The sequence below is a fragment of the Pan troglodytes genome, chromosome 20 (genome assembly GCF_028858775.2).
Source record: "Pan troglodytes isolate AG18354 chromosome 20, NHGRI_mPanTro3-v2.0_pri, whole genome shotgun sequence".
In the NCBI taxonomy this organism is placed as follows: domain Eukaryota; kingdom Metazoa; phylum Chordata; class Mammalia; order Primates; family Hominidae; genus Pan; species Pan troglodytes.
The window spans coordinates 51,908,294-51,935,119 of NC_072418.2; the positions used below are offsets into that span (position 1 = coordinate 51,908,294).

Below are 26,826 nucleotides of genomic sequence, written 5' to 3' on the forward strand. Positions count from 1 at the left end.
GGTGAGCTGAGATGGTGCCACTGTGCTCCAGCTTGGGCAACAGAGTAAGACTCTGTCTCAAAAAAGAAAAAAGCCTCAATTCTGGGAGGCAGTTGGAATTATTAGGCCCTTTATATGGGCACATTGACGCTATTGCTATGCAACTTGCATGGCAACCAGGAGGCTCACTGAGGTCTTTGCTCCAGAGTTTAGAGATTACGGCCCGAGCTTGAGTGATCCCAATGTGAGGCGCACACTGAGAGGAACTGGCCAGTGGAGCTGAGCAGCCAGGAACACGTGATGCCCAAGCAATGCTGGACAAGGGGTTTAGGGTTCATCACAGAAATGGGATGTGAAACTTTGGGCCGGATTCTCCAAATGGGAACTGAAGAAGCTTAAAACAGGCCTTAAAAAGCACTTGCTGTGTCCAAGCTGCAAAACTGCTGTGTCAGCTCTGACTCTTCCCCTTCTCCTTCCCCTGGGGCTGGGGCAGGGTGGTTCAAGCCTGTAATCCCAGCACTTTGGGAGGCCAAGGCAGGAGGATCACTTGAGCCCAGGAGGTTGGGACCAGCCTAAGCAACATAGGGGGACCCCCCATTCTCTAAAAAAAAAAAAATAAATTTAACCAGGTGTGGTGGCACGTGCCTATAGTCCCTGTTACTTGTGAGGCTGAGGCGAGAGGATCACTCGAGCCTGGGAGGTTGAGGCTGCAGTGAGCCATGATTGCTCCATTGCACTCCAGTCTGGGATTCAGAGGGAGAGACCCTGTATCAAAAAAAGAAGTGGCCAGGCGCGGTGGGTCACACCTGTAATCCCAGCACTTTGGGAGGCCGAGGCGGGCAGATCACCTGAGTTTAAGAGTTTGGAGACCAGCCTGGCCAACAACGTGAAACCCCGCCTCTACTAAAAATACACAAATTAGCCCGGTGTAGTGGCGTGCTCCTGTAGTCCCAGCTACTCAGGGGGCTAAGGCAGGAGAATTGCTTAAACCCAGGAGGCAGAGGTTACAGTGAGCTGAGACGAGATTGCTCTCCACTGCACTCCAGCCTGGAAGCAAGGTGAGACTCTTGTCTCAAAAAAACAAAACAAAACAAAACAAAAACCATCCTGGCCAACATGGTGAAACCCCATCTCTACTAAAAATAAAAAAATGAGCTGGGCGTAGTGGCGGGCGCCTGTAATCCCAGCTACTCTGGAGGCTGAGGCAGGAGATTCACTTGAACCCAGGAGGCGGAGGTTGCAGTGAGCCAAGATCATGCCACTGCACTCCAGCCTGGTGACAGAGCGAGACGCCGTCTCAAAAAAAAAAAAAAAAAAAAAGCTACATGAGGTTCACAGCTGTCCTATAGATCTTCCTCCCAGTCACACAGCCCCTTTATGCCAAAGATGTCTTAAGTCAAATTTTTGCCACTTGCAAATCAAGTCCCAAGTAAGCAATCAGAGATACCTTCCATGAATGACACTGGAATTTTAGAACAGCAAAATCCAAGTCTCTCTAGAATAAGAGGATGAGCTCAGACCAGGGAAGGGGTGGCACTGGGGGGACGTCACAGCCAGGCCCACCAAGTGTCATGTCTGACCACACCTGGGATTCTTAAATATAGATGTATTTTTTTCATCTCATCTCCGGACACACGCCAATCACACCCCTCCTGCCCTCCCCTCTCAACTGCAAACCAAGCGGTGCAGACACAGCACAGCACACATGAGGGGCCCTCCCTTTCACCAAAGCTGAAGGCAGGGCACAGTTTGGGGATGGAAGAGCCGCGAGGTAAATGTGGGGGTTCTAGAACCCAGTGACCTCAGTTCTGGATCATGGGAAAGGGATCAGTATGCAGTAACGTGGTAAGGTTCCAGATCTAGAAGCCAGGACCTAGAACCTAGTGGTTTCACAGTGGGCAGAGCAGTTGGGAATAAGCCAGGTTAGGGGTGGGGGAAGACAGCCAGCTCTGTCCTCTGCAGGCGGATTCCCTGGAGGGAGATCTCAGATTTAGAAAGGAAGAGTAGGACCTGGTCCAGAAAGGGCCAGAAAGACAGGAAGGCATCTGGACTGAGACTGTGTGTCCTCCAGAAGGAATGAGCAGCCAAGTGGTTCTACCACCTCTTGCTTGGCCAAAGTGTAGGGGATGACAGGAGCCGGATGGAGGGATCCTCCAGGCAGAGCCTGGCTCTGACATGCCAGGGAGGGCTAGAACATGAGCCCCTCCCAGAGCCCCACTTCTGGAGTTGAAATGGAGGACCATCTGCTCTCAGTTACCTTCAAACTCTGAAAGTGCCCGGGCTCTGGACTTGATTGCCCCATTCGCAGGGACACCACGTGGTTTCCAGAACTTGGTGGCCCGCATGCCGGGCCTGAGCGTGGCCTGCTCTGTATGCTGCAGAATTTGTAAGCCACACGGGGGGCACTAAAAGCCCCAGACCTGAAAGCACCATGCCAGGTTTCCTAAAACCTCTGGCACCACCGCAGAGTAATGGCAGATTCCTGGCCTCTGGGAAGTGGTCCAGGCCCAGGGGACTCCAGGGCGCTGATTATGCATATTCTGGAGCCAGAGAAAGGCACGGCTTTGTGGATTCTGGAGTGCAGGAACTTGGAAACTGGAGCTGGAGGGGGTGGAGTGTTTGGCGGACTGGGTGGGGGCACTGCGGGGCCACACCCAGTGCAGATCTGGAGCGGGGGTTAGGAGCAGCACCCCTCTGCATCCTCTCTCTGGAGCAGAGAGGCAGGACAGGCGGGGAGTGTGGTGGGGCGGACTTAGTTACGCTCCTCGCCCAGGGAGCTGGTGGGGCTGAGGGGCTCGCTCGGGGTGCTGAGTGAGCTGGAGGTGGCCGTGTCCACAGAGTTGCGCTTGCTGCCGCTGGTGGAGGAGGTGCAGGACGCTCGGCGCGGCCACTCTGGTGCACGGATGTTGCGCCGGTCCTTGGCGGCCTCCTCGTCCTCATCGTAGCGCTCGCCGTCTTCCTCCAGCGGCCCGTTCCGGGGATCCTCCTCGTCCTCACTCTGGTGCGGGCTGGAGTGTCGTGACAGCGAGGGCGACGGTGGCACCGAGGCTGGCCGTGGGTAGCGGTACCCCTGGGCCTGCATACGGCGATGTGGGTGCAAACCAGGGTGAGCTGAGGACCTCACAGTCCCACCCAGGCATCCAGCCACCTCTAGGCCTTCCCACTCCAGGAGGGACCCCCCACCCCACCGAAGCCCAGCCCTTTAGCTCCTGGCTAAGCAGAAATCCAGGGTCCACTCACCGCATCCGCCTCGTTGGGCTCGTAGGTGAAGTGCTCTGGAAAGGCCTTGGACAGCGCCATGTGGCGCGCAGACATATAGTACTATGGGAAAGGAGGAGAGGGCAGAGGATGTGAGAGCCAAGCCCCACCCCCAGGCAGATGATGGGGGTCTTGGCCACACCCTTTATGCAGATGAGCACACTGCTGCACCCCATACAAATAATCCATCTATCTGACTCCACCCCTTATGTAGATAAGCAGACCTGTGAATGGACAGTTTCTGAGCCATACCCCTCAAACAGGGGCCGAATTCTCAAGTCAGTCACCTCTTTGGCCACACCCTTATGCAAATGAGAACGCCTGACCAATGTTCTTTTTTTCTTTTTAAACACGGTCTTGCTCTGTTACTCTAGGATGGAGTGCAGTGGGTTTGAACAAGGCTCACTGCAGCCTCAACCTCCGGGGCTCAAGCGACCCTACCACCTCAGCCTCCCCAGTAGCTGGGACTACAGGCACTACCACCACGCTAGGCTGATTTTTTTTTTATTTTTAGTAAAAATAAAATGTTGCCCAGGCTGGTCTCTTAACTCCTGAGCTCATGCGATCCTTCCTGTTAGGGCTCCCAAAGTGCTGGGATTACAAGCATGAACCACCATCGCGATCGGCCTGGTTCATTGCTTAAAGGCACAGCAACTGTTACAAGTAGGATGAGACCCTGCACCCTGCACCAAAGACCCCTAGCCAGGAGCTGCTGATTTGCCAGGAGAGGATAGGAAAGTGGGGGTCCTACCCGGCCTAGGTATTTCCAGTCCAGAAGGTCGGAGAGGCGCTCCGTGCGGTTCCGCTGGATGATACGCTGCCGCCGGCTCTGCTGACAGAAACTGTAGAGGAAGGAGGTGAGCTGCGAGCAGGAATCATCCAGGCTGCGGAACCGCCGGTCAAGAATGTAGATACCTGTGGAGGCCAGGACCCAGGTTCAGAAAACATCCTGGGGAGATCTTCATGGTCTCCAGGACTCTGTGGCACCAGGACCCCTCCTCTCCCAGCGGCCCGAGAGCCCCCCCATTTCCTGGTGCCCCTGGTCTCCAAGGGTGCAAGCTCCTCCTTCCCAGGATCCAGGAGTCACTGTTCTCAAGCCCCCTTCCAGAATCCTCAGGGGCCTGGGCGCTGACCGTAAGCTGAGGGGTCTGCGATGTGTTCCTCCATGAAGCAGCCGAAGCCGGAGAGATTGGTGGAGATACTGGGGATTCCCATAACCGTGCACTCAGCTGCGGGAAGGCAGGAGAGAGACCCACTTAGCTTCCCTCATCTCCTACCGTCTTAATCGCAATAGACGCCTCGACACCGCCCTCTACTGGCGCCTGTACCAAGTGCCAGGCGCTGTGCGGAGCGTCGCTGAGCCCCCACAACCAGGCTGTTCATTTCCCTATTTCTCAGAGGGGAGGCTAAGAGGCTCAGAAAAGAGAATTACTTGCTCTTGCTCCAAGATGCGGGAAAGTCTATAGTTGGGAGATAAGGATGCTAATTTATTGAGCATCCCAATATCCATTTGACTTAACTCTCACAACCTGTAGGATCGGGCCAAGGTCCATCATTCTACTTAATTGTCACAACCTGTAAGATCCTTTCTTGTGCCAGTATCTTGTACGGACTTAGTCTATTTTGATGGGGGGTAAGATAAGGTCTCTCATTATTAGTATCCCTGTGTACAGAGCATCTAGTACGTCTTGTTTAATACCTTTAACAACCTTGAGAAATAGTTCAAGGAATGTATTATAATTTTTTGATGGATTTTTATGCTTTTTTCTTTCGAGACAGGGTCTCACTCTGTCACCCAAGCTGTAGTGCAGTGGCACAATCTCGGCTCACTGCAACCTTCACCTCCCGGGTTCAAGCGATTTTCGTGCCTTAGCCACCCGAGTAGCTGGGACTACAGGCACACACCACCATGCCCAGTTAATTACTGTATTTTTTAGTAGAGACAGGGTTTCACCATGTTGAAGATGGATCACCAGGTGATCCATCCGTCTTGGCTTCCCAAAGTGGTCAAATTATAGGTGTGAGCCACTGCGCCTGGCCCAATGCTTTTTTTTTTTTTTTTTCTCGAGACAAGGTCTCACTTTATCACCCAACCTGGAGGACAGTGGCTTGATCATAGCTCACTGCAGCCTTGACCTCCTAGGCTCAAGCAATCCTCCCACCTCAGCCACCCAAGAGGCTGGGACTACGAGCACACAACACTACGCATGGCTAATTAAAAATAAAAAAAAAAAAGGCCGGGCACGGTGGCTCATGCCTGTAATCCCAGCACTTTGGGAGGCCAAGGCGGGTGGATCACGAGGTCAAGAAGAGAAAAAAAAAAAAAAAAAAAATCCTGGCCAACATGGTGAAACCCTGTGTCTACTAAAAATACAAAAATTAGCTGGGTGTGGTGGCAGGCGCCTATAGTCCCAGCTACTCTGGAGGCTGAGGCAGGAGAATCACTTGAACCCGGGAGGCGGTTGCAGTGAGCCAAGACTGTGCCACTGCACTCCAGCCTGGCAATAGAGCAAGACTCTGTCTCAAAAAAAAAAAAAAAAAAATCTTTTATAGAGACAGGGTCTCACCATGTTGTCCAGGCTCGTCTTGAACTCCTGAGCTCAAGCTATCCTCCCACCTCAGCCTTCCAAGATGCTAGGATTATAGGTGTGAGCCACTGCCCCTGACCTATAATTATTATTATTATTTTAGACAGGGTCTGACTCTGTCGCCCAGGCTGGAGTGCAGTGGCGCGATCTCAGCTCACTGCAATCTCTGCCTCTGGGGTTCAAACGATTCTCCCACCTCAACTTCCCGAAGGGCTGGGATTACAGGTGCCTGCCACCACCCCCGGCTAATTTTTGTATTTTTAGTAGAGATAGGGTTTCACCATGTTGGCCAGGCTGGTCTCAAACTCATGTCCTCAAGTGACCCTCCCACCTCGGCCTCCCAAAGTGTGGGGATTATAGGCGTGAGCCACCATGCCTGGCCTGATCTATAATTCTTATGTAAGTTTTCCTAAAAACATCTGTAAACTGCAAAAATAGGCACTAAATATAATACATCTGTCAGGCATGGTGGGATGCACCTGTAATGACAGATACTCAAGAGGCTGAGGCAGAAGCACCTGAACCTAGGAGTTCCAGGTGAGCCTTGGCAACAGAGTAATAACCCCATCTCAAAAAAGAAACAAATAGTAAAATGTATTAAATATATATTTATGATATAATTTGACTCTGTGTTCCCCCCCCAAATTTCATCTCGAAATGTAGTCCCCACGTGTCAAGGGAGGGAAATGATTGGATTATGGGGGTGGTTCCCCCGCCGCTGTTCTCATGATAGTGAGTGAATTCTCACGAGATCTCATGGTTTTATAAATGTTTGTTTTTCCTGCACCCTCACATACTTCTCCCTCCTGCCGCCATGAGAAGAAGCTTCTTTCTTCCCCTTCTGCCACGACTGAGTTTTCTGAGGCCTCCCCAGACATGTGGAACGGTGAGTCAATTACACCTCTTTCCGTTATAAATTACCCAGTCTTGGATTTTTTTTTTTATAGCGGTGTGAAAACAGACTAGTACTATCTATCAATCTATCTATAAAACAAGGCCTATGGAAAAAGGGAATTGGGGCTGACCACGACTCCTAATTATCATGCAAGCACAGTTTGCAGGACTTGTTAAATTACTAATAAATTAGGAAATGGCACTAATTTAGCTTTAATTTTTTTTTTTTTTTTTTTTGAGACGGAGTCTCGCTCTGTCACCCAGAGCACAGCACTGCCGGAGTGCAGTGGCATGATCTCAGCTCACTGCAACCTCCGCCTCCCAAGTTCAAGCAATTCTCTGCCTCAGCCTCCCAAGTAGCTGAGACTACAGGTGCGTACCACCACACCTGGCTAATTTTTGTATTTTTAGTAGAGACAGGGTTTCACCATATTGGCCAGGCTGGTCTCAAACTCCTGACCTCATGATCTGCCCATCTTGGCCTCCCCAAGTGCTGGGATTACAGGCATGAGCCACCACGCCCAGCCTTGTTTAGCTTTAAAAACACTGGCTAATGTGAACCAACAAGAGGAAGGTGGAGTTGATGGGCACTGGGAATGTCTTACGAGGAGACTTGGCCACACTCGGCTGTATTTGTGAATTGTGCATTTCATTGCCGCTATTTGGGGGGCCACATGCCCATGCACTGGGAGAAAGCAGTGTGAACTGTGACATCCAGTTCACTAGTCCTCAAAACCCAGTCTTCTAGTTTCTCAATACATGAGCTATTGTATCACAAAAGCACGCGCTGTAGCAGAACAGGTGATTACCATTGTTCCTGTTTTGCAAAGAAGGCAACAGGCTCAGAGAAGGCCAGTGCCTCGCCCCAAGACATGCTAGCTCTGACTAGGACGCCATGACCACGCTGTCCCCTGCCCACTACACTCACCCGGCGTGTAGCCCCAAGGCTCATAGTAGGAGGGGAAGACTCCAAGGTGACAGCCACGGACAAACTCCTCATAGTCCACAGGGAGCAGGGGGCTTGTGGAGGAGAGGAACTCCGGGTGGAAAATCACCTGGTAGTGAAAAAGAAGGACTCAGCCCAAGTGCCTTATTTAGCTAAGCCCTGAGATCCCAAGGTGGTCCAGAGAGGGTAAAAAGCTTGTCTAGCATCACACAGCATGTGTTTGGCAGGACCAATGTTCAAACCCAGGTCTGTCTGCCTCAGAAGCCAGGGTTCTTTCTAACCACAGCAATACCTTTGATAAAACTTATAGGGGAATGGAGTGTGCGAGGCCCAGGACCCAACCCCTTCCCTCTGCCGTGCCCAACCCAGCCCTGACCAAATGCTCTCACCTTCACCCTGTCGGCACTGCTATTGAAGAGGCCGATTCGGCGGATGGTGGTCAGGATGGGGTCTGAGGAGTCATCCAGCATATTGTGGGTGCACACAGGGGGGAAAGACTGCCGCTGCAGGAGCCACAAGAAGGGTAAGGGGTCATGGAAGGGACAGAGAACTCCCTACTTCCTCATGAGCCATGCGGACCCTGGGGGAGCCAAGGAGACCACAAATGCACCGGACGTGGGGCAACAAACCCAAGTGATCACCAGGAGTTGTGGATTCCCACTAGTACAACCTGTAAAGGTTTTCTTTCTTTCTTTTCTTTTAAATTATTATTATTTATTTTTGAGGCGGAGTCTCCCTCTGTCGCCCAGGCTGGAATGCAGTGGCACGATCTCGGCTCACTGCAAGCTCCACCTCCCAGGATCATGCCATTCTCCTGCCTCAGCCTCCCGAGTAGCTGGAACTACAGGCGCCTACCACCACGCCCAGTTAATGTTTTGTATTTTTAGTAGAGACGGCGTTTCACTGTGTTAAATCAGGATGGTCTAGATCTCCTGACCTCGTGATCCACCCGCCTTGGCCTCCCAAAGTGCTGGGATTACAGGCGTGAGCCATTGCGTTCAGCCTAATTTTTTTTTTTTTTAATAGAGATGGGGTTTCACTATGTTGGCCAAGTTGGTCTCGAACTCATGGGCTCAAGCGATGCACCCGTTTTGGCCTCCCGAAGTGCTGGGATTACAGACATGAGCCACCACACCTGGCCTGGAAATGTTTTCCTTCCCTTAACCACCATGAGCTTCAAAGAACTACAATTCCCAGCTGTCTTTGAGGCAAAGCCGTGTTAGCAACTCCCTTACCTCCAAGGACTATGAGGAGTTGCAGCTACCTTGTTCTGTACTCTGGGCTCTATTATTAAAGAAACCCAAAGGAAATATAACTATCCCCAGTCAATGGGGGTGGAGACTGTGCCAATATGGCAGCAAGCTTTGGAGACTGCTGGGAGTTGTAGTTTCCTTATGAAAATTCACCTCCAACCACCAGGCGTGGTGGCTCACGGCTGTAATCCCAGCACTCTGGGAGGCCGAGGCAGGAGGATGACGAGGTCAGGAGATCGAGACCATCCTGGCTAACACGGTGAAACCCCGTCTCTACTAAAAATACAAAAAATTAGCCAGGCGTGGTGGTGGGTGGCTGTAGTCCCAGCTACTCAGGAGGCTGAGGCAGGAGAACGGCATGAATCCGGGAGGCGGAGGTTGAAGTGAGCCAAGATCGCGCCACTGCACTCCAGCCTGGGCGACAGAGTGAGACTCCGTCTGAAAAAAAAAAAAAAAAAAAAAAAGAAAATTCACCTCCAACCCTAACAAAGGCCCAAAGAAACCACAATTTCCAAGAGTCTCTGGAGCAAGACAGAGCTAGTGTGATAGGAAGTCCTGAGCACTGCTGGGGTGTATAGTTCTTAGCAATTGTTCCATCATAGCTCATTAAAGATTTTACTTACCACCACTGTACTGAGTCTAGGGGCCCGAGAAACTACAACTCCCAGCAGCCCTATGGCAGAAACATTCATAATGAGGTGGGCTGCTTTAGGGACTATTGGAAATTATAGGTTAGCCAAAAGCAGTTCACGTTTTGTTTCTACAACTTAGCTGTCTGGGTTTCCATTCCCCAGGAAATGGCTCACCAATGTAGACCACAAGTACTGAAGTCCCTGGACCCCAGAGAATGAAAGAACTCTAACTCCCAGAAGCGTCTGGACAAGGGAAAAGTCAATGCCCCAGAAAGCCAGCAGGGGCTGCTGGGAGTTGTAGTTTTTTGGGCCCCTAGACTCAATAGAATGACGGTAAGTTCTCATTTCATAAATGCCAATTCTCTCTGAAGTTAGGAATCTAAAGCAGCTACAATTCCCAGGGGTGTCTGGGGACCAATACACAGCCTCTGGAAATAAGAAACCGCAGCTGCTGAGAGTTTGCAATGTTTTCTGGAGAATGCTGGGTGCTTTTGCTCACCTCCTGACTGCATCCCTAAAGTGGCCCGATAAAACTACCACTCCCAGCAGTTTTAGGGGTAGAGGTGGAGCCGTGTGCAGCAAGGCCCAAGGAGAGCTGAGAGTTGTAATTCTTTTATGGCTGTCTTGACCTTTTCTTTTCTTTCTTTTCCTTCTTTCGTGTGTGTGTGTGTATGTGTCCGCCTCGCTCTGTTGCCCAGTCTGGAGTGCAGTGGCATAATCATAGCTCACTGCAGCCTTGACCTCCTGAGCTCAAGGCATCCTCTGGCCTCAGCCTCCCAAGTAGCTGGGATAACAGGTGTACGCCACTATGCCCAGCTAATTTTTGTATTTTTGGTAGAGACAGGGTTTCATCATGTTGCCCAGGCTGGTCTCAAACTCCTGGGCTCAAGCAATCCTCCCACCTCAGCCTCCCAAAGTGCTGGGAATACTGACAGGTGTGAGCTACCAAGCTGGGCCTTGACTTTCTTTTGGGGGTGGGTGGGGGGCTAGTGTGGGATCTGGCTCTGTCCCCCAGGCTGGTGTACAGTGGCACAGTCATGGCTCACTGCAGCCTCAGCCTCCTGGTCTCAAGTGATCTTCCTGCTTTGGCCTCTCAAAGTGCTGAGATTACAGGCATGAGCCACCACACCTGGCCCTTTATTACATTTCTACACTTCCTTTTAAACTTCCCTTTGGGCTGGGAACAGGGACTCACGCTTGTAAACCCAGCACTTTGGGAGGCTGAGGCAGACAGAACACTTGAGGTCAGGAGCTTGAGACTGGCCTGGCCAACATGGTGAAATCTCGTTTCTACTAAAAATACATAAATTAGCTGGGTGTGGTGGCATGTGCCTGTAATCCCAGGTACTTGGGAGGCCGAGGCAGGAGTATTGCTTGAACCCAGGAGGCAGAGGTTGCAGTGAGCCGAGATCGTGCCACTGCACTCCAGCCTGGGCGACAGAGCGAGACTCCATCTCAAAATAAATAAATAAATATAATAAAAATAAATAAATAAGCTTCCTTTTGCTCATTGACCCCAGAATCCCAGAGAAACCACACCTCCCAACAACCCTCGTGGCGGAATAAGCCACAGAAAACAGCCCACCCTAAGTGCCTCGCCTCCAGCAATTGAAGTTGCACGAGTCAGCACGTGCCCTTCTGTGGACCTCAGAATAGATCCCTTCATAAAGGGCTGTGGGAGAAAGCAGGACTCCCAGCAATCTCTGGGGTCTGAGCTGGCGTGGCAAGCTGCCTCTGGGGCTGCCAGGAACTGCTATCTCTCTGCACAGAGGTCCAATCCATACCTGCGTTGCAAAGATGGCTCTCTTCATCATAGTGAAGTCTTCCTTATCCAGCATCTTGTTCATGTCGGGAAGGCTCCCACTGCAAGGCAAGCAGGGGCATGCATGTGAGAACGGAGTGATGAGAGGGGTTAGTCAGGGCCTAGGAGGGCACAGGGCTGAGGGTGGGGCACTCACACCAGTAAGGATTCATAAAGCTTCCTCCCGAACTTTTCCTTCACCGTGTTGGCTGTGTCCCTGGAGGAAGCAGAGCAACAGGGTCACACACACACACCAGCTGCCATTTACTGTTAGGCTTCTTTAGTTAGTTTATTTTGAGACGGAGTTTGGCTCTTGTTGCCCAGGCTGGAGTGCAATGGTGTGATCTCAGCTCACCGCAACCTCTGCCTCCAGGGTTCAAGAAATTCGCCTGCCTCAGCCTCCCGAGTAACTGGGATTACAGGCATGAGCCACCGCGCTCGGCTAATTTTGTATTTTTAGTAGAGACAGGGTTTCTCCATGTTGGTCAGGCTGGTCTCAAACTCCCAACCTCAGGTGATCTGCCCACCTCAGCCTCCCAAAGTACTCGGATTAGAGGCTTGAGCCACTGCGCCCAGCAGTTTATTTATTATTATTATTATTATTATTTTTGACAGAGTTACTCTGTCGCCCAGGCTGGAGCGCAGTGGTATGATCTTGGCTCACTGCAACCTCTGCCTCCCAGGTTCAAGCAATTCTCCTGCCTCAGCCTCCTGAGTAGCTGAGATTACAGGCACCTGCCACCATGCCCGGCTAATTTTTGTCTTTTTAGTAGAGACGGGGTTTCACCATGTTGGCCAGGCTGGTCTCGAACTCCTGACCTCTGGCTGGTAATTGGCCACCTCGGCCTCCCAAAGTGCTGGAATTACAGGCATGAGCTGCCGCGCCCAGCTACCCTTAGGTTTCTAGGATAGCAAGGAAACTGAGGTGTGAGCAGGGAAGCCGTGCCCTGGGGCCTCCAGGCTGGAGGATGGGGACCCAGGGGGCAGGCCCTGGAAGGCTTAGATCCCACGTGCCTGACATCAGCTGTGTGGTCAGGGACCGGTGGCCTTCCCTCTCTGACTGCAGTGACTCATTTTTCAGAGGAGGATGAAAATAGAATCAACCTCAGAGGTTTGCGATGAGGACCCAATGATGTCATGCCAAAAAGTACACATGGCAAGCCTTCCAGAAATGTCACCTATTATTAGGACTTGTACTTGTCCTGCAGATGGCAATGCTAAGCCCCATTTTATACAAAAAGAAGTAAGATTCTGAGAAAGGACCACTTAGGCACACAAGTAAAGCTAGCAGTGTCACACGACAGCCCCACGGTCACTCCTCCACTTAAAATCCTCCCATAGCTCTGGCCTCATTTATTTTTCTTTGTCTTTTTTTCTTTTTTCTTTTCTTTTCTTTTTTTTTTTTTTGAGGCAGAGTCTTGCTCTGTCGCCCAGGATAGCGCAATCTCAGCCACTTTCTAGGTTCAAGAAATTCTCCTGCCTCAGCCTCCTGAGTAGCTGCAATTACAAGCGTGCGCCACCACATCTGGCTAATTTTTATATTTTTAGTACCGATGGGATTTCACCACGTTGACCAGGCTGATCTCAAACTCCTGACCTCAAGTGATCTGCCCTCAGCCTCCCAAAGTGCTGGGATTACAGGTGTGAGCCACCACGCCCAGCCTCTTTCTTTTTTTTTTTTTTGAGACCGAGTCTCACTGTCACCCATGCTGGAGTGCATTGGCGCGATCTTGGCTCACTGCAATCTCTGCCTCCCGGGTTCGAGCGATTCTCCTGCTTAGCCTCTTGAGTAGCTAGGACTACAGATGTGTGTCACCACGCCCCGCTAATTTTTTTTTATTTTTAGTAAAAACGGGGTTTCACCATGTTGGTCAAGCTGGTCTCAAACTCCCGACCTCAGGTGATCCACCCGCCTCGGCCTCCCAAAGTGCCGGGATTACAGGTGTGAGCCACCACGCCCGACTTCTTTATTTTTTTGAGACAGAGTCTCACTCTGTTGCCTAGGCTGGAGTGCAGTGGCGCAATCATGCCTCACTACAGCCTCAACCTCCAGGGCCAAAATGATCCTCCTGCCTCAGCCTCCTGGGTAGCTGGCACTACAGGTGCCCTCCATCTTGCCTCACTTTCTACCCCTTCTCTATGAGACATGTCACTCCAGCCCCACGGGACTCCCCACTGCGTCTCAATCATGCCTCAGGGCCTTCGCATTTGCTGTTCCTCAGATACCCACAGGGCTTGCTCCCTCGTCACCTTTCCTCGTCTCTGCCCAATAACACTTTCTCAGTGTGGCCTGTCCTGACAACCCCGTCTCATATTCCAGTTCTGCTTTATTTTTGCCCGAAAGTAAATTCCGTCTACAGGATTTTCTAGAATACAAGCTCCATGAGGAAAGGGATCTTATCTTTCTGGTTCACAGCTGTATTCCCAGGACCTGGAATACATGAGGAGGGCAGGTCACTTGAGGTCAGGAGTTCAAGACCAGCCTGGTCAATGTGGTGAAATCCCATCGGTGCTAAAAATATAAAAATTAGCCAGCACATAGTAGATGCTCAGTGAGTATCTCTGCTAATGAATGAACGGTCTTACAGATGAAGAAACTGAGCTTTGCTGGGAGGCGGAGGTTACAGTGAGCTGAGATTACGCCACTGCACTCCAGCCTGGGCAACAGTGAGACTCTGTCTCAAAAAAAAAAAAAAAAAAATCAGAGAAAAGAAAAAGAAACTAAGCCAGGCGCAGTGGCTCACCCCTGTAATCCCAGCACTTTGGGATGCCAAGGCGGCTGGATCACCTGAGGTCAGGTGTTCAAGATCAGCCTGGCCAACATGGTGAAACCCCATCTCTACTAAAAATACAAAAAAAGGCTAGGTGTGGTGGCTCACGCCTGGAATCCCAGCACTTTGGGAGGCCGAGGCAGGTGGAACACCTGAGGTCAGGAGTTCAAGACCAGCCTGGCCAACATAGTGAAACCCTGTCTCTAATAAAAATAAAAAGTTAGCCAGGTGTGGTGGCACACCCCTGTAGTTCCAGCTACTCAGAGGCTGAGGCAGGAAAATCGCTCAAACCCGGGAGGCGGAAGTTGCAGTGAGCCGAGATCATGCCATTGCACTCCAGCCTGGGCGACAGAGCAAAACTCCATCTCAAAATAAAAAAAAAAAGAGGGCCGGGTGCGGTGGCTCATGCCTGTAGTCCCAGCACTTTGGGAGGCTGAGGCGGGCAGATCACGAGATCAGGAGTTTGAGACTAGTCTGGCCAATGTGGTGAAACCCCATCTCTACTGAAAATACAAAAATTAGCTGGGCATGGTGGTGTGCACCTGTAGTCCCAGCTACTCGAGAGGCTGAGGCAGATGACTTGCTTGAACCCAGGAGGCGGAGGTTGCAGTGAGCCAAGATCGCGCCACTACACTCCAGCCTGGGTGACAGAGTGAGACTGTCTCAAAAAAAAAAAAAAAACAAAACAAAAAACAAAAAACTGAGACTCTAGGAGAAGCACAGGACCCAAAGCATGCATCTGGGAGTGGGCTGGGCCAGGGGCCGGAGCGAGGGCTGCTAACCAAAGCTGTTTGCGCACAGCTTGGCCTTTGAGGGTTTCCACGTTGAAATTGTTGGTCCGCGCTGGCATGATGAAGAAGGCAACCACTGTCTGCTCGCTGCCGTTCACCTGCACAGAAAGAAAGGAGGGGGAGGCCAGGATCATGTGGGGAAGCCTGGAACCAGCCAGCCTTTCTGCCAAGACCACTGGGATCCTGCCATACCCATTCCTGTCAAGGAGAATTATAGGACAGTCCCCACCTGGACTCTGACCTTCTTTCTGGGTCTCTATACTCCCCTCACGGCCCCCCACCACACTCAGGGGCTTTCCTACCCCCATCTTCCTGGCTTCTTGGGTTTCTGTTCTGTAATTTTTTGTTTTGTTTTGTTTTGTTTTTGAGACAGCATCTTTTTCTGTCGCCCAGGCTGGAGTGCAGTAATATGATCTTGGCTCACTGCAACCTCCGCCTCCCGGGCTCGCGTGATCCTCCCCGTTCACCCTCCCGAGTAGCTGGGACTGCACGTGTGAGCCACCATGCCTGGCTAATTTTTGTATTTTTTGTAGAGATGGGGTTTCACCATGTTGCCCAGGCTGGTCTCCATCTCCTGGGCTCAAGTGATCCTCCCGCCTTGGCCTCCAAAAGTGTTGGGATTACAGGTGTGAGCCACTGTGCCTGGCTGTTCTCCCTAGTTATAAACTGCTTTGCTTGCCCTCCCTGTCCCCTCATAGCCCAGGCCTCACTCTGAGCAGATAGTTGAGCCGAGCCAATGCCTCCAGGAAGACGTCAGCACCCTTGTTGGAGAACTCATAGCGGCCGGCGATAAAGAAGTATAAGGTCTTGTCCAAGTTGAAGTCCAGATGCCTAAAGAACCCACAAGGCACGGTAAAGCCCAAAGCCCTCACCCGCTAGCCCTGGCCTCAAAACTACAAATCCCAGAAGCTATGGGTGGGGGGCAGAGGATGTCTTAGGTAATACAGAGGCATCACGGGGCCTCCTGGGAGTTGTAGTTCTTCTCTTTAGATGGAGATTTCCTTTAATCCTCAGCCCATTGTTCCAGCGCTCAAGAATTAAGGAGGCCGAATACCCAGGTGCCCCCTCCCTCAGACCCAGGAGTCTGGGCCCCCAGCTGCCCCCTCCCCCAGACCTAGATGGTTAGGCTCCCAACGCCCTCCTCTCTTAAGACCTAGGTATATGCCCCACGTACCCATAAAAATGGCCCCGCACAAACTCCTGGATTCGAGCCTTGCTCTGAGCATGGAGGTTCTGGAACTCATGCATGGCAGAAAACTTCTTCACATTCAGCCCATTGGGGGTCACAATATCTGGGATTGGGGGTGAGGGTCCCATGTTTTATTTGTTCATTCAGATCAATGTTGTGGTTGAATGAATAAATGAAGAAAACACCCTTTGCCTTTTGCAATTTTTTTGTTTCAAGAGCGTTCCTATGAGGTCCCCCCTCCCACCTTTTTTGTTTGTTTGTTTTTGGAGACAGGGTTTCTCTCTGTCGCTCAGGCTGGAGAGCAGTGGCACAATCACAGCTCATTGCATCCCTGACCTCCTGGGCTCAAGCAATCCTCCCTCGTCAGCCTCCCGAGTAGCTGGCACTACAGGTGTGCACTACCACACCCGGCTAATTTATTTATTTTACTTTTGTAGTGATGGGGTCTTGTCATGTTGCCCAAGCTGATCTCAAACTCCTGGCTTCAAGCAGTCTTCCTGCCCTGGCCTTCTAAAGTGCTGGGATTACAGGTGTGAGCCACCATGCCTGGCCAGTTCCCTTGGTGACACACATACCCTGACTCCAAGATGCCTTCTTGCCTAATATTACTTGCTTAGGTTCACAAGCACAAGTATAAGTCTCCTCAGCTACTGCAAATGGCTAACAGGGATCTGATCCACACTGGTGATTCTGGGAAAGTTGTAGTTCTTTTGTTTCCTCTTAGCCCACCCTGAGATGGAAATGATTAAACATCCCCAAAGTCCTGCTTCTCCTAGGATATATCCTCTACTTCCAAACTTCTTACAGGGACCCAATCATTTCTTCTCCTCATAGAAATTAAAGTATATCAACGAAAAACTACAACCCCCATCAGCGCCTAGGGCAAAGTTCTGGAACATATAGAGCTAACCAGTCAAAGGCTTTCTGGGAGTTGTAGTTCTCACCTTATACTCACTGAGAACGGATACTAAGGGCTGGGAAGAATGCCCAGTTCTGACCTAACCTTTCTCAAAAGGGAAGTCCACTGATCTTCCATTCCCTTTCATAAGACCAATCTACATTAGCCAATTACAGAATTTTATCATATCTGAAATTAATATGAAAGAAATTATACCTCCCATTAGCCTCCAGAGTATATAGTCAGAGAGCCTCAAATACAGGTCACCACCCCCACAGCCTTCTGGGAGCTGTAGTTCTCTATTCTTTAGGTAAAAAAATGGTAACCGATGGTCCCCAGCTTAGGACTTAGGATGGTCCAAGTTATGATTTTTCTTTTCGAGACAGAGTTTCGCTCTTGTTGCCCAGGCTGGAGTGCAATGGCGCAATCTTGGCTCACGACAACCTCTGCCTCCTGGGTTCAAGAGATTCTCCTGCCTCAGCCTCCCGAGTAGCTGGGTGGCTGGGATTACAGGCGCCTGCCACCATGCCCACCTAATTTTTGTATTTTTGGCAGAGAGGGGGTCTCACGATGTTGGCCAGGCTGGTCTTGAGCACATGACCACAGGTGATCTGCCCACCTCAGCCTTCCAAAGTGCTGGGATTACAGGTGTAAGCCACCGCGCCCAGCCAAGTTATGATTTTTCAACCTTATGATGGTGTGAAAGTTACATACATCCACATGAGTCCAATTTTGGATTTTGATGAGATATTCAACACTTTTTTTTTTTTTAATTTTTTGAGATGGAGTCTCGCTCTGTTGTCCAGGCTGGAGTGCAGTGGTGTGATCTCGGCCCACTGCAACCTCCGCCTCCCGGGTTCAAGTGATTCTCCTGCCTCAGCCTCCCGAGTAGCTGGGATTACAGGCACCCACCACCACGCCCGGCTAATTTTTGTATTTTTAGTAGAGATGGAGTTTCGCCATGTTGGCCAGGCTGGTCTCGATCTCCTGACCTCGTGATCTGCCCGCCTTGGCCTCCCAAAGTGTTGGGATTACAGGTGTGAGCCACTGCGCCCAGCCTATTCAACACTTTATTATAAAATAGGTTTGTATTAAAATTAGCCAGGCGTGGTGGCAGGCGCGTGTAGTCCCAGCTACTTGGGAGGCTGAGGCAGGAGAATGGCATGAACCTGGGAGGCGGAGCTTGCAATGAGCCAAGATAGTGCCACTGCACTCCAGCCTGGGCGACAGAGCGAGACTCCGTCTCAAAAATAAATAAATAAATAAAAATAAAATAAAATAGATTTGTATTGGATGATTTTGCCCAGTCGTAGGCTAACATAAAGTGTTCTGGGCACATTTAAGGTATACTAGCCTAAGCTATGATGTTCAGTAGGTTAGGTGTATTAAATGCATTTTTTTATTTTTTGAGACAGGGTCTCACTGTGTCACCCAGGCTGTGACAAGGTCTCTCCAGGCCACCCAAATCATGCAATGGCACGATCACAGCTCACTGAACCCTTGACCTCCTAGGCTCGAGCAATCCTCCCACCTCAGCCTCCTGAGTAGCTAGGGATACAAGCACACACCATAATGTCTGGCGAATATTTTAGACAGGGATTCGCCATGTTGCTCAGGCTGGTCTCAAATTCCCGGGCTCAAGTGGTTCTCCTGCCTTGGCCTCTCAAAGTGCTGAGATTACGGTGTGAGCCACCATGCCCAGCCGAAATACGTTTTTGGTTTATGCTATTTCAACTTACAGTGGGCTTCTTGGGCTGAGGAGCAACTGGCTTTGGCATAGACAGCTGCCTACCTCATTCACATCTGGGGACTTCAGCCCAGCCCCTACCTGGTTTCCTCTTGAGCAAGTGCTGTGCCTCGATGGCGGTGATCTGGGACACAGTAGTGAAGACGTGAGCGCAGTGGGCTGCCGCCCTTTCCATGCAGTAGCGGTGGTAGATCTGCCTCTCCCCTGCTTCCTTGTCCACGTTGAACTGGGTGGGAGGGGACAGCAGTCCGGTTAGAAGGATTGGGGAGAAGACTCTGGAGGTCCAGACACTGGGGTCCCAAGAGAAATTGGTGCTGGGGGCTGGATTCCTGGGTCTGAGGTAGGAGGGGTCTGGGGACTTGGACTCCTGGATCCTGGGAGAAGAGGGGGTGCCATCCCCTTGGGCCCCCCAGAGCTTTGGGTTTTCCTGGCATACTCGCAGTCCCCCATCTGCCACGGTCCCAGCTCACGTTCTCCAGGTTGTTGTAGAAGTCCACGGCACCGGCACACAGGTAGCGCCCCAGCAGCGTGGCATGGGTGGTGAAGATGGTTGCTACAGGCAGTCGCCGGGCACGACACAGGCAGAGTCCAACGCCTGCCAACCACTCATGGAAGTGAGCAACCACATGTGGCTTCTCCTCACTCTGTGCCAGGAACTGTGGGCAACAGGGACAGGGCCACTGTCTCCACGAGTGTTGGGAAGAGAATCGGCAATCCCCAGTAGGGACAAGGACTCGGGGAGAGGTCAATCTGTCACCACTACTGCACAGAGTGGGCAGCGGCCCACTGCAGCAATCCCAACCGGACAGGGACCTGTAAATCCCTGAGGCAGCCCAGGCTGGTCTTGAACTCCTGGGCTCAAGTGACTGCCTCCTCAGGGGTTGACAGGAACTGAGGATTTTTTGGCCAACCATCTAAGTCCTGGCAGGGTTAGATTGGACAGACTGAAGTTTTCATGTTCCCAGGTCCTGGACATAGTTTCCAAAGACCCCTTGTCTCAAGGGTACGCTGTCTGCACCCAACATTGGCAAAGGTACTACAACTCCCAGAATGCCATAGGAGCAGCCAGTTCCTGAATTATTTGTCCCAGGGCATGAGAAATTAAGCTTCTTTTTTTTTTTTTCTTTTTCTTTTTTTTTTTTTTTGAGACAGTGTCTCACTCTGTGGCCCAGGCTGGAGTGCCGTGATGCAATCTCAGCTCACTGCAATTCCCGCCTCCCAGGTTCAAGCAATTCTCCTGTCTCAGCCTCCCAAGTAGCTGGGATTTGGAATTACAGGTGCCCACCACCACACCCAGCTAATTTTTTTGTATTTTTAGTAAAGACGAGGTTTGGCCATCTTGAACTCCTGGCCTCAGGTGATCTTCCCCCATCGGCCTCCCAAAGTGCTGGGATTACAGGCATGAGCCACCGTGCCCAGCCTGGAAACGAAGCTTCTTGAGCCTCTTAAAACCTAGAAGGGAGTCAAAACCAGGTCAGGCTGGGGATTCATGAGCATCCAGGGCAGCATCTGAGAGCTGAGTCCAGCAATATCACACTAGAGAACTACAACTCCTAGAATTCCTTGGGCAAGCCCGCCAGCCTCACTTTGAGGCTGATTCCAAGAATCCCTATGCTTGGAAGACTAGAGTAAATGAAGTTGGCATCGAGAGTAGAGCCTGGGCCCTTGGATGTCCATGTCCTCAAAGGCCAGAGCTAATCCTTGGATTAAAGGACCCTATGACTCCCAGAATGCCCAGGGAGAAGCCCATCCTCTGGCCCAGGGGCTGATGGTCATTGTAGTTTCAGGTATGGGTGGAATGTGTCAGACGGGGCCTACCTCACCCAGGAACCAGGTGGTCAGAAAGCCAAAGAGGACAGCGTCGTTGGCCTCGCGGTCGTACCACGGCACCCCGATGTTGCAGGTATCCCAGAGCTCTCCCTTCCAGCGCTCCAGGGCCCAAGCTGAGGCACCCACGTCCAGGAGCACCACCAGAGGGCCTCCCTCGATCAGCCAGCGCCCGAAATACACCTGGGATGGGGTTGGGGAGGCACCATAGGGAGGCTCTGGGCTTCAACCTCGTATCTTCACTCATCTGTGGTTCTCCCATTTGCAGGCAGATGTCTAGACTTAAGCCTCAGCTCTCTTATCTTCTGTTTCCATATCTGCTGCTAATTTCTCACCTGCTGCCTTAGCCTTACTTCTCTATTTGCATGATTTATTCCTGCTACACATTTTTTCCATCTCTGTTGCAATATTTTCCGTGCCCCCTGCTTACTTTCTTTCTTTCTTTTTTTTGAGATGGAGTCTCACTCTGTGGCCCAGGCTGGAGTGCAGTGGTGCGATCTCAGCTCACTGCAACCTCTGCCTCCCGGGTTCAAGCAATTCTCCTGCCTCAGCCTCCCAAGTAGCTGGGATTACAGGCACCCGCTCCCGCACCTGGCTAATTTTTTTTTTTTTTTCTTGAGATGGAGTCTGGCTCTGTTGCCCAGGCTGGAGTGCCGTGGCATGATCTCGGCTCACTGCAACCTCTGCCTCCTGGGTTCACACCATTCTCCTGCCTCAGCCTCCCGAGTAGCTGGGACTACAGGGGCCCGCCACCACGCCCGGCTACTTTTTTTTGTATTTTCAGTAGAGACAGGGTTTCACTGTGTTAGCCAGGATGATCTCCATCTCCTGACCTCGTGATCCGCCCGCCTCGGCATCCCAAAGTGCTGGGATTACAGGCGTGAGCCACCGCACTCAGCCTCCTGTTTAATTCCTATAACTGCTACCCTTCTCCCACTCGCTGCCTCCTTTCTCTGCTTATAACCACATATGTCACATGTCCTGTGTCTATGCCCCCACTGCCCTGTCTGGCCACTCTGCAAATCATTTCCCCTACCTGCTGCCTTGTTTCTGTACTTGCTGCCACATTTCTCTTACCAACCATCTGCATCTCCCACTGTCTTTTCTTTCTGATGCTAATTCCTTCCACGGGATGCTTCTTTTTTGTTTTCAGACAGGGTCTCGCTCTGTTGCCCAGGCTGGAGTGCAGTGGTGTGAACATGGTTCACTATAGCCTCAACCTCCCTGGCTCAGTCAATCCTCCCACCTCACCTCCTACAGGCGTGGGCCACCATGCCAGGCTGATTTTTTAATTTTTTGTGGAGATGGGGTCTCACTCTGTTGCCCAGGCTGATCGTGAACTCCTGCGTTCAAGCAGTTTTCCTGCTTAGCCTCCCAAAGTGTTGAGATTAGAAGTGTGAGCCACCTAAAGCAGGCCCTTTTTTATTTCCAGAGACAGGGTCTTGCTCTGTCCTCCAGCCTGGAAGGGAGTGGTGCAATTACGGTTCACTGAAGCTTCGATCTCCCAGGCTCAAGCAATCCTCCCACCGCAGCTTCCCACGTAGCTGGGACCACAGGCACAAGGTATCACATCCCGGCTAATTTTTAACTTTTTTGTAAGGACAGGGTTTCACCATGTTGCCCAGGCTGGTCTCAAACTCCTGGCCTCAGCCTACCAAAGTGCTGGGATTACAGGCGTGAGATACTGCACCCAGCCTGTAATGATTCTCTTACTGTTCATGCTGCCACTTTTCTTCCCCATGATGCCTTGTTTCTGTTCCTTTCATCACATATCTGTCACCTGCGACCTCTTTCCTCTATCCATAGGCCCATTTTGTAGTCCACAGCCTCCTTCCTTCCTTCCTTGCTTCCTTCCTTCCTTCCTTCCTTCCTTCCTTCCCTCCCTCTCTCCCTCCTTCCCTCCCTCTCTCCTTTTTCTTTCTTTCTTCCATTTTTTTTTGTTCGTTTTTGTTTTTGACAGGGTCTCACTCCGGTTGCCCAGGCTGGAGTGCAGTGGTGCAATCATGGCTCTCTGGGCTGGGCGCGGTGGCTCACGCCTGTAATCCTAGCTCTTTGGGGGGCCGAGGCGGGCAGATTGCCTGAGCTCAGGAGTTTGAGACCAGCCTGGGCAACATGGTGAAACCCTGTCTCTACTAAAATACAAAAAATTAGCCGGGCGTGGCAGCATGTGCCTGAGGTCCCAGCTACTTGGGAGGCCGAGGCAGGAGAATTGCTTGAACGCGGGAGGCGGAGGTTGCAGTGAGTCGAGATTGTACCACTGCACTCCAGACTGAGCGACAGAGTGAGATTCTATCTGAAAAAGAAAAAAAAAATTATGGCTCACTACAGCCTCCACATCCCATCCTCCCACCTCAGCCTCCTGAGTAACTGGGATCACGGGCACGCACCATCATGCCTGGCTAATTTTTTGTATTTTTAGTAGAGACAGAGTTTCGCCATGTTGCCCAGGCGGGTCAGGAACTCCTGGGCTCAAGCTATCCTCTCACCTCGGCCTCCCAAAGTGCTGGGATTCCAGGCATGAGCCACCGCCCTCGGCCACACCACACATTTCTAACATAGCCCATCCTCTGTCCGTGCCCCAGGGCTGCATTTTTCTAGCCACTGCCGTGTTTCTAAGACTTGCTGTCTCACTTCTGCCTCTGCCACATTTCTCCAGTTGGCTGTTTTCCTCCCTGAGACCATGGCTTTGGTTCTGGGCCTGCTGCCACAGCAGTGGAGAATCAGCCCCGCTCCTCGCCGACCTGGCTTTTTGCTGCCTGGAGCCTCGCTCTGAGGTCCCTCCCCCTCCCAGCTGTTGTCTGCCCTTTTGCTGGGGGGGGCTATTCTTAGGCCCCCAGCACGTGGGAAGCAGCTGCCCTCAGGAAGGGACTGGGCTGTTCTGGGTTCCCTTAGGGACACAGTCGGACCTGAATGGATTCCAGACCCCACCCCAAACCAGAGGCTGTGAATGAGTAAAGGAACCACAGTGCCTCTCCATCCCCAGCCTGGACCTGTCTGTCCCTTAGCCCTGCCGCCTGATGGCTTTCTCCTTGGACAACAGCGTGTCTCTTTCCGTCTTCACCCTGGGGCCCTGGAACTCCCCCCCTCCTAATCCCTGATCTGCCCATCTCAGACTCTGTCCTGTGGGTCTGTCCACTGACCTCTCCTCTCTTCCCCGATATTCCATGCTTCTCTCTCCTTCTAGGACTGACTTTCTGAAACATCTGGCGGCCTCTCTTCTGTCCCCAGTCTATTACTCTTGCCTGTGGCTCCATCCACCCTTCTCCCTTGGTCTGCCTGTCCCCCTCACTCTCCAAGCTTGGCTGTTAGTAACAATAATGACGATGATCATAACAATGACAATCACCGCCCACACACTGTGCTACCTTCATGCCAAGAACTCTACTAACCACTTTATCCTTATTAACTGTTTCCTCCTCCCAGCACCGCTAGAAGGTAGATGCTATTAGCATGTCCATTAGCCAAGGACACACAGGCAGCAAGTGGAGGGTGAACTTGAACTTCAGGCTCCAGAATCCTGCTCCTTCCTGACCTCAGGCCCACCTCTCCCCCACTCTGCCTGGCTGGCTGGCATTCTTTTCTGAGACAGAGTCTCGCTCCGTCGCCCAGGCTGGAGTGCAGTGGCCCAATCGCAGCTCACTGCAACCTCCGCCTCCCGGGTTCAAGCGATTCTCCTGCCTCAGCCTCCCGAGTAGCTGGGATTACAGGCACCCGCCACCACACCCAGCTAATTTTTGTATTTTTGGTAGAGATGGGGTTTCGCCATGTTGACCAGGCTGTCTTTCGATCTTGCTCTCTTTCTCTCTGGGTCTGAGGACCTTGGCCTCTTGGATCTCCGTCTCAGTCTGTCTCATACTTGCCATCTGTCTGTCCATTCGCCCATGTCTGGGATCCACCCACCCACTTCCAGGCCCTGCATCTGTCTGGGTGTCCTATCACGCCTCCTTCCTGTGTCCAAGCCTGCCTCACTCTCTGGCTGGGGCTGTCCACCCTGCACCCTCTCCGTCTGTGGCTCCCACCCCGATGCCAGGCTGTCCACCCGCTTCTGCCCTGGGCTGGGCCATGTCCCACCTTGCAGCCCTTGCTGTTCATGGAATCCAGTGTCCTCTTCAGGGCCGGGGTGGGGGCCTCCAGCAGTTCCACCTGGGTCCTCACGCCCTGCTCCGTGTACGGCCCCACCAGGAAGTAGTTGTCGCCCCATTCGTCCCCTGTCACCTTCGCCTTCGTCTGCAGCACCGTGTAGATGCCACCCACTGTGGGCCCAAGCGTGTGAGGGCAGGCCCCGGCCGAGGTCCATAGTTCTGGGGCCTGGGGTGGGGTGGGCCGGGGATGTAGGGGGCACTCAGGCCCCAGACCTCTAGCTCAGGGGGAAGAGGGGACTGGGAGCCCATAGTTTGGAGTAGGGGTTGGAAGCTTGGATGAGGGGAACAGGAGGGCTGGAGGGCAGTCCTCCTGGGTCTAAGGGAGAAGGGGGCTGGGGTCAAGACCCTGAAGGAGGAGGGGGCTCAGGCTAGACTTCTGGGTCTGAGAGAGAAGGTGCTGGGTGCCGGGACCCCTTGGTCTGAAGGAATTAGGCACTGGGGCTCTAAGGATGGCAGAGCTGAGGACTGACTACCTGGACTCAGGTTCCCGAGTTCCCAGCTCACAGGAGCTGGGTTTAAATCGCAGCCAGGCTCCAAAACCCAGTGAGGGAGACCCCCTCATGGCCAATCCAGCTTCTCACCATTGCCCAAGAGAAGCCTGCATGGTCATTCCCTGCCCCCAGGGACCTTGCTGACCTGCCTCCCAATTTCCTCTCCCTGACTAGGGACACCAGCATGCAGGGCTCTGCCTCTCCCATGACCCCATCCCAGACCCAGGAGCCCCAGCCCCCAGCCTCCTCCCCTCCTGGAGCCCAGGCCCTGGCGATACCCGGCTGGGTGTTCACGGGCCCCCTCTCCTCCTGGGAGACACAGTCCCTTTCTCCTCCAAGACCCAGCAAAGCAACCCCCCAGACCCTGCTCTTTGAGGTGTGAGATTGGCTTGTTCCTGGGGGTTTCAGCCCCAGCCTTCTCCAAGGCCAGAACCTCAGCTTTCTGAAGCCCAAGACACAGAAATGCAGGCTCCTAGCCCCTCCCATCCTAGGGCCCAGCCTCTGACTAACTTAGGACTTCCCAGCCTTCCCCTATTCCAGTACGCATGTGTCCCAGGCCATGGGCTCCTCTACTCCTAGGAACTAATAGCTCAGGCCCTCAGCTCCTTCAAAGCCCAGGCATTCAGGCCCGCAAGCCTCTCCGACCCTAGGATCTAAGGATTACAGTCTCCAGCCCGTCCCATCTTTATTCTTAAGCAGCCAGGTCCTCAGGTCCTCCCACCGCCGCTCAGGCCTCCTATCTCCCAGTCAGCTCTCTCTCAAATCTGGAGTTTTATCCCCTAGACCATGCTGTCAGGGTCATAGGTCTGAAACCCCGGCAGCTTCCCAGGTTTGCACGCAGAAATCCCATCCCCCCATCCCCTTCCCTGTTCAGGACCCAGGTATCTAGTCTCTCGGAAGCCTGCCTCCAGGACCTAGGAGTCTCATTTTAGCGCCCTCTTCCCTAGGACCCAGAACCCGGGCTTCCAGCCTCCTTTCATCTTAAGTCAAACGAACCATCCCTCTCCCACCCACCTCCGGCTTCCCAGCCCCTCCTCAAGGACACAGGAGTCACAGCCTCCTTGCCCAGGTCACAAGGGTTCCCCTAGTAGCCCCGTCCTCCTACAACTCAGAGTTCCGGGCCCCCATCCACTACTGTCCTTCTCGTCAAGGGCCCCGACGCCTGGCGTGCTCACCCTTGTTAGCCACCTCCCAGGCCACTTCGAAGAGCACCGCGTTCTCCAGGTCGAATTCATCCTCCCAGTCCTCCAGTCCTGGCAGTGAGGACATGGACAAAGTGCGGTTTAAAGGCATGGCTGGCGCAGGAAAGGGGGCTCCGGGGATCTCCAGGTAGGGACCCCGGAGGTGTCTAGGGAATGCACCAGGTAGGGTGCGGGGCCGAGTAGCTGGTGCCCGACGGGAAGCTTGCAAGACGCTCGGCTTCCTATTGCAAGACCGCACCCCTGCCCCGAAGCGTTGGGACCTAGGCAGAAGGCGGCCGCAGCGTCACTGAGCCCACTGGCGCCCCTGCAGTGAAACCTCGCAGCCGCCAGGAGGCGGTGGCCGCTCCCCCAGCCAGCGCCATTGGCCCACGCCCGGGGGCGGGGATTTCCGCGTGTCCTCATTGGTGGAACGGGTTG

The 26,826-nt window shown here is 52.6% G+C and overlaps 1 protein-coding gene across 2 annotated transcripts; it reads right to left on the bottom strand.

The window, feature by feature from the left end:
- Positions 1-1,570: 1,570 nt before the first annotated feature.
- GYS1 (glycogen synthase 1) lies at positions 1,571-26,789 on the bottom strand. 2 transcript variants are annotated; one of them, XM_016936483.4, is made up of 16 exons: positions 26,383-26,789; positions 24,646-24,827; positions 20,566-20,757; positions 19,218-19,403; positions 18,829-18,973; positions 16,088-16,205; positions 15,624-15,744; positions 14,905-15,011; positions 11,509-11,568; positions 11,335-11,413; positions 8,055-8,168; positions 7,648-7,774; positions 4,371-4,466; positions 3,989-4,152; positions 3,220-3,300; positions 1,571-3,055 (listed from the first exon to the last, which is right to left on the bottom strand). In XM_016936483.4, the coding sequence occupies exons 1-16, from the start codon at positions 26,498-26,500 to the stop codon at positions 2,732-2,734; spliced, it is 2,214 nt and encodes a 737-aa protein (XP_016791972.1). In that variant the 5' UTR covers positions 26,501-26,789; the 3' UTR covers positions 1,571-2,731. The 2 variants fall into 2 exon arrangements, with proteins under 2 accessions (XP_016791972.1, XP_016791973.1); XM_016936484.4 differs by having other exon boundaries at positions 24,646-24,882; positions 26,383-26,734.
- Between the last annotated feature and the right edge of the window lie 37 nt (positions 26,790-26,826).